Here is a 10,357-nt window from a genome sequence, read left to right as displayed (position 1 = left end):
AAAATAAGATATAGCTAAATTAAGCTATTATTCGCAACACACTAAGTTTAAAGGAAAGATAATCAAAGAAAATCTAAAGTTTCAAAATTTTCAAACTTTAAATATCAGAAAAATGTGAAAGGAATAGTTAACTATTATGATTATAATTTTATTGCTCTCTTGGTACATATTTCAGTTCATACTTAGTTTATTAAATAAGGTAAACCACACACCTAGATTTAACCCAGATTTGAACTCTATCCATCAAACCCAACTCTCTTTTAATCCAGCCTTTATTTACAAGTATAAAAAAGTATAAAAAAATACATCTAGGTACATTCATATGAGTTAAATAAATCACTAGCCAGCACATGATCTCAAAGTTCCGTCCCTGCAACACACCCGAAATTAAACTAAAAACAACCCCTTTCAAAGTCACAACTCACCAGAACCCGACGAATCTGACTTAACCCTCAAGTGCCTCTTCGGCAGTATGTCAAGCTCAATCCTCTCTTCCCCAGTCTCTTTTTTTTCTTGAGGTTGAGTGTACGACCACGGCAACTGCCCCCTCAACTCCTCTAAACACGCCCCAATCTCCACCACATTCTCCGCCACATCCGGAAACGCGTAATAAAAATTATTAGTAGTGGGAGAACCGACCTCGTCCTGCCCTTCTATGTCTTCTTTACTATTCGAGCCTCTATGTTTTTCTGATTCCACAGATTTCCCGCTGCGGATACTCGCTGCGTCCACAGAACCGTAGAAAATCTGCCAGTTTCTTATTCGAGCTGCAGAGGTATCAGGATCGTCGACCCGGGCTCGACGACTTGGCGATTCGGCCAAAGCGCGCGGTTGGTTAAGGGTTTCGTTCTTGTAGCTTTCTCGGTAGGCGAAAACTGTGGCCCGGGCGATGAAGAAAACGCAGATCCAGTTGGTGATCCAGATGACGATGAAGCGCGCGCTTACTGAGCCGAGGGTTAGCGATGGGGCGGCGGTGATGGATAGTGGGAGGGTTGAGAAATGTGAGAGTTGGGGCGGATCTTGGGTGATACCAACGAACTTTAACCAGTCTGAGAAGGTCTGAAAAAAATGAAACGATTAGTGTAACACGGAGCTTTTTATGAGTAGTCCTAAATTCAATATTACTTCTAAATTACATCCACCACTTCAGGTCCTGGAAAAAATAAGTCATAGTAAAGTCATGGAGTTACCCCAAGTGTAAATTTTCAGTAGGTCGTATTCTTATGTCAAATTTTGAAATTTGCCTTTTGTCCCAGTCAAAAATGAAGGGATTTAAAACAAATAATTTTACATGTGTTAGACTATCGTGATAGAAACCAAGATGTTTTGGAATTTAAGAAAAAGGAAGGCAGAACTGAAACCAGAAATGTTGAAAATTTCGAGATGATCTGTCTACAGACTACAAAAAAAGTCCAGGCTTAAGTAACTTTGAATTCAAGAAAAATATGTCTTCTAGAATTAGTCACATAAAGACAAAAGTAAATCCTGTAGATTTAATGTCAATCCGGGAGATTATCTATACAATGGTTGTTTCTAAAGAATACATTACTATTAAGTTACTGCACGATCGAGTAATGGAAGAGATTCCCGATTTTTACGTTGGTCCTGGATAAGGAAAATTGGTTTCAAATTTAAGAAAAATAGTAACAGAGTATTTTTGATGGAACGGCCTTTAGTTAAATTAAAAAGAACGTGAATACCACCAACACAAAGGAAAAAATTTATATGAACCTCTTTTTCTTGTTAAAACGTGGGTATTTAGTAAGAGTAACGGTATTATTGAAGCAGCCTCTTTAATTTTTGAACCTAATAGTAAATCTGGAGACTATCATGATAACATTATTTGTAGGAAGAAATTCCTCGAAAAAGTTGGACAAAGATAAAAATGATAGCATATTTAAATAAAAATGGGATTGATTACCCACCCAAGGTCATTAAAGACCAAATCTGGGGAATATTGGCTAACAAACAACCCCAAAAACGTTATCACTTAGATTTATACACCCAACATCATGGTCATTGGGCAGTGAGCCTGCCACCTTACCACTGTCATTTCAACGCTATTGAAATAGTATGGTCGAAAGTTAAACGAAATTATGATAAGATCATTCCAAGAAGCAGCTCTTCCCCTAATGATGTTTGTGCAACTAGGCAAAATGTGATTGATCAAGCTCCGGCTAATTACGTTAAACCTACTGATAAAATAATAAACTGCACTTGGGAAAATGAAAAAATTTTAGATACTTCAAAATAGAATGAAATTATTATTAATGTTAAAAATTCGAATGATAGTGAAAGTGGAAGTGAGAATGATAACAGTAGCCTTGAAGATTTAGATGTCGATATGTTGTAACTTGAAACTTTTTCTTTTTAAAGCTTCCATTTTTTCGTTTTTTAATGAAGTTCAATTAATTGAATAATTAAATAGTCCAGTTTATAAAAAGAAAAGTCAAAATTTACCATTTTTTAGTTGAAGGGTTTAACATAATAGCAGAATGTAATAGTTTTTGATGGTGTACTGTATTTTATTGAAAATAAAGTTGTTGTATCCAATATAACAATTGGAAATAAAAGACGTACGCTACTAGAAATAATTAATGAGTCTACGAAGTTAAAAATTCAATTTACAAAAAATGTCTCTCATTGACTTTCCTTTTTTAGTACCTGTACCTTTCAATAATTGCGAATTTGAAATTTAGATTTATCCATATCAACCTATTCGTAACATATAAGAAATCACCTACGAAAGGTTATTAAAAAATGTCACATTCCAAGTGTTTTTGACTAGGGGTATTTCCGCCATTATATGCTAATAGGCGTACTATTGCATTAGTCCCAATTTAGTTGTTGAAGTTTGAAATTTAGAACGATTGATTAACACAAAGAAAAACATATGATTAGTCATTAGGGTCATATTCCCTTTGATCTTTTTCCAAAATTACATCAATTTTTTTCTTTTCGAGTAGAATAGAGTGTTTTTTAAATATTTAAATAAGAAATTTTCTATTTTTTCAATGTCAAGGCAGGTCAAGCCAAGTCAGGTCAGGTCAGGTCAGGTCAGGTCCAGTCAAGTCAGATCCGTGGAGTATGTTTTCCAGGTACCATTGATCGAAAAAGTTCTCTCACATTTTAAATTTTGTACTATTAGATCCACCAGTGGAATGTGGTTAATTTGCTTACTGACAATTTTTTTTCACTTGATTGGTATCACTGAATCAGCGACCATCTTAGTCGTGCAAAAAATCTATTATTGGAGATAGAAAGAAGGTAACAGACTAAATTGGTACGGTTTGTTGAGCAGTAAACACTAAAATATTTTCCACTATACAGAGTGTTTTGTTTTTGAGGCATAGCACATTACTAGTTTTTTTTTATAAAACACCATGTATATTTTTACGTATCTTCATTAGCTTTTGTCTAGACTTTATATCAACTATTTATTTTTCAGCAATGTAAATATATCATAAAAAAAATGCAATAATGTTATTTTCAAGACCTGTTTTACAATATTTTGCACTTTATTGTAGTGTCAATTAAATTAAATTTTAATATAAAAAGTGTTTATAAAAAATCTAAAACGCTACAAAAAAAAAGTAAAAAGTGGCAATCACTATCAACTGTAAATATAGAAAATAATCAACGAAGAAAAAAAAGAAAAACCAAAATAAGAAGGAGTCATAACATATACCTCTCTGAAAATTGTAATATTAAAAACAAAATTTATAAAAATTCTGCATATTAAGGCTTATAGGATATTATCTTTATCAAAAAGTTGTGCATTACGCCTTAAAAACAAAACACTCCCTATAACTCGAAAATAATGTTGGTCCTCAAAAAATAGTACAATTAAAATAATATAGAAAACCTCATGTTTATTGAGTCACCTTGTATATTCAGGAAATCATCATGATATTAAAAAAATTGGTCAAAAGTTACTTCGACAGAACTTCCCTCGCTCTTGAAGTACAGTCCTACAAATTCCGCTTCTTTAAAAAATTATAAAAAACTTTTGTTTTCTGATAACATTTCTTTCCGAAGAAACGAAGCCGAAAATAACTTCTGGATATCGAAATCTACAAGATGGTTTCAACTAATTTTCGGAAATAGTTGAAAGATGATCGAAAATGTCGAAAGGGCCAAAATCAGTCTAATCTTATCAAATATGTACTAGCCCCGCCCACACACTCTCTATTTTCTTAGAGGGTACGTCATTTGCCAAAATCAGTCTTATCTTAGTAAGTACTAGCTCCGCCGACACGACCTCTATTGAAGGGTACGTATGTTATTTGTCAAAATCAGTCTTATCTTAGCAAATACTAAGTTTAACTTCCTGCAGGATCTTTTAACGCAAGCAATAGCCCCGCCCACCGACCCCCTCTTCATTCCAGTATTACCCTTAATATTGTTGAGTCACTTAGCAAAATCAATTTTATTTTAACAAATACTAGCTCCGCCCACCCACCCTCTATTTTCTTAGAGGGTGTTAGATATTTGCCAAAATCAGTTTTACTTTATCAAATAAATGTAACATATATTAAACACTAGTGGTGTAAATGACACCTCGAACCACCTGCGCCGCGGAGTGTATTATTATCAGTGTACATGCTTAACTTCGATTGTTTATGTTTATACATCGAAAGAATGTCACGTAGAAATTAGTTTGATTTGAATGAGTTGTTTCCTCAAAACAGAGATCTAAAATTTATAAATAAGCCGAAATGGAACAAAACGCTTTGAAAAATGGTTATTTTTCTAGAAATCGTTCTTAATCTGATCAATAAAAAATTGGACGAAGGCTATAAGTATAATCCAATAAATCCAGCTCTTCAAAAAAAATTATAAAATTTGATTTTACGATTTTCGTTTTCTGATAACCGCTGTAAAGTAAAAACCAGAGGCATAAATAACACCCCCACAGTCTCTGCGGCGTACAAACAATGTAGAATATTTAAAGAACGTAACTAACGTGATAAAATGACTTTCAGCACTAGATAATACCAATCTGAAGTGTTTATTTATATTTATACTTCGAGAGCATCTCACGTAGAAATTAGTTTGATTTGAATGAGTTTGTCTTCTCAAAACACAGGCTTAAAATTATTAATTAAACCACAATCGAACAAAGTATTCTGAATATTATATTATTTTATCATTATTATTATGAAGACGTGTTTTTCACATTTTGGAGAAAATAGAGTGACTGGTTTTTAATTTGACCAATAAAAAATTTGTAATGATGTCATCGACATGGATAATATTAGTCACAGCACAAGAGAAACGTTATTGAAATGACGTCAACAGTCGGATTCAGGGCCGGCTTAACACGGTAAGCGAAAGATGCACCGCATCGGGGCGCCCATGACAAGGGGCGCCGGGCGGCAGGCATTGCCTATGCTTTTGTGTTAACTCCATAGAAATAAATTAATAGGAGTATTAGATTTGCAGTGAATCACTACGTACAAAATATTATAACAGGAACAGACCAAGGGGCCCATCGAAAACTTTTCAGAAAAAGCTACATTTTAACATTCCACTATGGGGAGTGGTTCACCAAAATAGGTCATAAGAAGTCAATTCCTGGCATTTTCTGACTGTAATAATTGAAAAAGAGTGCGCCTTTGGGTTGGATGATACGACCTTTAGATCAATACCGACAAAAAATACCAGATTTATAATTGCCATTATCTGGGTAACAATTTGACGAGACAGCAGTATGACCAAAACCAGATGTTTTTCTAACATTTGTCACGTTTGTTTGTACCATAAAACTCCTTGTCGGCACAAACTTCAAAAATTTTATTTCTCAAGTCTAGTCGGCTGGTTGTGTTGGTTGTTCAGTTTTATTATATTTTTCACTGTTCCGATTCGTAGTCGAATTTGGTTCTGTCTATCATTCCGTGGCTCTTTGTCATTACTAATTTTAAAATTTAATTTCGAATAACATTGAGGTAAGTCTGAATTAAAAATAACTTTGAAGTCGTATCAATTTTACAATATTCCAAAAATCCTTTCTCGATGGGTGCTTATGACACAAAAGGAACCTACTGTCCAAATTTCATGTTTGTAGTTGCAATAGTTCAGGCTTTGCGTTGATGAATTAGTTAGTCTATTAGTCAGGACAAACACTTTTATATATGTATTTGATTGATACATTAATGATTTTTATGTATATTTGTTAATTAAAGGTATCTCTCTACAAAAATATGTGATTACAAAATTTTGTTTGGTTTTTTTTACAAACAATTTTTAAAGGGCGTTGAACAGTAAGTTGCATCGGGGCGCCTGGTCCCTTAGAGCCGCCCCTGGTCGGATTCAAAGCCCAGACAGACAGACGGAAACTGGAGACTACTTTTTTGGACTGTAGGGGTCATGAAACGTCGAAAAAACATCAAAGTGGTCATTCGTCCGATGGACTCGATTACTATACTTTCGCTTACGAACGGGAAATAAAAAACTAAAAAAAGACTTAAAAAACAAACGGTAGCCAATAAAAAATAAACTCTGTTATTTTAGGAAGAGTTAACCTGAAAAATACAGCTCAGAATATTTTATTGAAATTAAAGCGAAGTTGAAAAATTAATTAATTTTTCTTGGAAATAAAATACATTTCATAAAGGTGTTAAATCGCTGAAAAACATTGTACATTCTATTTGAATGAAATAAAATAGTTCATGTTCATAGTTCATCAAAAAAAAAAAAAAAATGCCAACACTGTATTTTATCAACAACCTTCTATATATTGGTATCACCTAATCATTCCAAATTTCAGATTTCAATCTTTTCAAGTGTCTGAGATATTAAATAGAAATTCTTAGATACATAAGTGCACCGTAGTACTACATTTTTTTTTTTAAGTATTAGAGCAAATATTATATACAAAGTGCTACCTACGTCACTAAAAAAATAAAAATATATTGTAGTTAAGACAGTTAAAAAATGTAGTTCCTTCTACCTGAAAATAAAAATGTTCGGAAAAACCTAGGGCCCAAATTCAAGTTGACACAACGTCGCTGTAAGCTGGTAACCACATAGCAACACCATTCTTATTATTATTTATAAATAACTAACTTTCGGAAATTTATAGCAGCTTTTTTAAAATGACATTAGGTGATAAACTAAACACACTTTTTAGGGTTCCATTTCAAAAAATTACGCCGACTTTGAACATGACATGTTGCAATTAATTCCGATTATTAAAACTTCCAATTCATCGCTCTACTAGTTTTAAAGATTACTTATTAATGAAACTGACATAGACAAATATCCAGACAAACAAACGGAAACCGAGATTTTCTTGTTCTCTACAAGGTATGAAATGTCATGAAATCATAAAATTAAACATTTCTTGATATGATTTTATCATAGACTAAAAAAAAATTATTGGTCAGTGCAATTTCTGTAGCAATTGTAGTTCAAGGACCAGACTTAGGTTTTAGATGTTTTTCTTTGAAAATAGATAACTTATTATACACCCCAGATGTTAAATTGCATATATCAAATCCACCTAATTAAATTTATCACTAAAGATTTTATTGCTATTTCAGTAAAGGAATATGACATTTGTAAATGATGAAATGACGTCATACTGAAGTAGACTTTAATTCTTATGCCGCCTTGTCGAAATAAAATTATAATAAACTCACGTATAATAAATATTACCGCAGAAACAAGCGGCAAATATGGACGTTTTTAAATTTACAATCACACAGTTTCATCTCGATTCACGAATAAAAATATACTGACAGTATTAAAAAATTTCAAACCCTATGCAGTCAAATTATTTTGTTTTATAATCTAATAATCAAAAACAAATCGTTTAAAAATAAACTAAATACTTCATATTTAAACAGCTCGGTTGACTGCAGGACATTTTAAACATATTGCCAACGTAACAAAAACAATTCTTAAACATTGATAATCAGTCGGTGTTTATCAATTAAATCTAAACCAATATTTTTTCGAAATTATGTTTTACTTACCGTGGTTGCGAAAATGTCGAAGGTAAAAAACACAGTGGCCGTAGCGTCAAATATTGACACACAAATGGTCAATATCAACCATGGCAAATAAAAACACAAAGACAGAGACTCCTTTATGCCGAAACACGTGCCCACTAAAAATAAATAAAAATTACTCTATTATTATTCAACAATAAAGAAAATAATTTACTTAAAAGCGAAACTGCAGACACGATCCAGGCACCATCCAGGATAATAAAACACAACAAGAATACGGTGGTCCGTGAAGAATACTGTGCACTAGTTGGGAAAACGTCAAGATTTTTCAGCAATGCTTCCACTACCTCTTCAAGAGTAGTTGAAACTTCGCTCTCAAAGTAAAATTTATTTACAAATTTAAACAGGTAACCAGCTGATATTGAAGCGTTGCCATTGTCTTTGATTAACTCGGGTTTGGAGCAACCACTATCTAAAAAAAAAAATTGTAGGAATAGTTTATAGATATGTGATACTTACTATATAAATAAGTGAGGTAAAAAAATATGGAGTTTTCGTCTGTAGCGCGTTTCTCACAGATTGCCAGGTAGTAGGAAAAGACGACGAAAACCAAGTGGAAGCTCGTTTGAAGCTGTAAAACTTATTTCTAAAGTAATTACAAAAAAAAGATATTTCAAAAATAGTTGCTTTTCCAACATTTTACGACAATGATATTACAATAATTTGGATTACTAGACAAAATTCTATGATAACTTTTCTTATTTCATTCATTTGGCAAACACTTCACAAACTTGTGATAAAATATATCTGTTCACAGTTTTATATGTAATATAGATGACTCGGTTTAATCAAATGTGTTATCTCACTGTCCAGCAATAATATGATTTGTAATTCTATAACAAATAATACACAAAAAATATGCAAATCAAAAAATATTCTTTGAGATACAGTGTTAAATATCTAATAATATGCCAAAAAGTTAATTACAAACCAAATTACCTTGTTGGATGTTTCTGAAGTGGGTTATCTAACATATTCATTTTTTTTTAATACGATCGAGTTTAATTAGTGTTACATTGTACACATCACAATCAGTAGAGTCTTTAGCTACATTTCCAGTTATATCTCACCTGCTATCTATTATTACCCATAACAATAAGTGCAGATTTATGCGGTTAATATTTAGATACTGCATCACTTCACATTTTATGCAATCGATAAAATTTATTTATGGAGTCTGTAATAATATTAAAACTGTTGTTTCACAAAAGATAAAAACAATAAACAAGATGTTAAATTTATGAAACCTGATATTTGAACGATCCATAGTCTAGAAAAACAAAAACTGTGGAAAGTCAATTTTATCAGATGGATTTAATATCTGATGATAAAAATTTTACCTTGCAGTGTATAAGCATATTGCATTTTGATAGAAGCGATAATGCACAAAATATTTTATCACAATTAATTTTAACTTAACAACAAACAGTTATATAATCCTGTAGATATCTGTAATAGGCAGGAAAAAATATTCCACACATTTGGACAAACATACGTATCTACCAAATCTCTGCACAGTTATCAGAATAATACCACAAATCGAAACTCTAGCTACACAAAAGTGTCAATTTAATATAAACTTTTAATAATAAATAAATAAAATCAGCTATTTTAGAACCACCCCGTATACAACACTTTCTACTTACAACAGTCCAAAACACACCCACTAAACAGATAATGAAATATTTGCGTGACATCTTGAAAAATAACCACCACTGAATCACATCAGTAAAAGTTGCCAAAATGGAACCAAAACAAGAAAATGGCCTGTCAAAATCATGGGTCAGAGGGTCGGTTTACAGTTATGCGAACTAAAGCGATTGTTCCAACCACTGTGTGTGACATGAATATGAGTTGTGTCGATAAGATAATACGACAAAAACCAATACCTTTTTTGATGAGTTAAGATAAAAATTGTTGTTTCAGTTTTGGATAAGCGATCAAGTCAAATATCTTAATGAATTTATTGAGCGATACACGTGTTCAAAAATAATTGAGAGTTTAACTAAGGAAATGGTTGTGATAGGGTCATTTTGGCAAAGACTAGTTTTTATTTTTTGGTGTTTGGGAAGTTGTAGAATTCGAAGATGCAGATTTCTGATTTCGTTTGACCTGTATCATTGATAATCTCCGGAACTATTGAATCCACTAATTTGGAATTTGGAGCGTACTTTGGTAACAATGTATCATATTGTTCACTGACTTTATTAAGCAAAACTTCCTGAAATAAATATTAGGGACTAAGCATGTTTGGTGCAAACGACGTTTTAATTATTTTTACGTAGTTATTGTGACAGGATTTAACCGCAACTTCAATTTTCAACTATTTGAGCATACAATTA

General features: G+C 32.3%; 1 protein-coding gene across 1 annotated transcript; it reads right to left on the bottom strand.

The window, feature by feature from the left end:
* Positions 1-254: 254 nt before the first annotated feature.
* On the bottom strand, positions 255-9,858 carry LOC135128331 (uncharacterized). The gene is made up of 6 exons (XM_064055239.1): positions 9,662-9,858; positions 8,475-8,586; positions 8,170-8,427; positions 7,980-8,113; positions 426-1,059; positions 255-370 (listed from the first exon to the last, which is right to left on the bottom strand). The coding sequence occupies exons 1-6, from the start codon at positions 9,710-9,712 to the stop codon at positions 357-359; spliced, it is 1,203 nt and encodes a 400-aa protein (XP_063911309.1). The 5' UTR covers positions 9,713-9,858; the 3' UTR covers positions 255-356.
* Positions 9,859-10,357: the final 499 nt, after the last annotated feature.

This window comes from Zophobas morio, unplaced genomic scaffold (genome assembly GCF_036711695.1).
Source record: "Zophobas morio isolate AGI-343-1 ecotype UQ-CSIRO unplaced genomic scaffold, CSIRO_AGI_Zmor_V1 ptg000012l, whole genome shotgun sequence".
NCBI classification, from domain to species: Eukaryota; Metazoa; Arthropoda; class Insecta; order Coleoptera; family Tenebrionidae; genus Zophobas; species Zophobas morio.
This window is presented reverse-complemented; position numbering and strand designations above follow the sequence as displayed.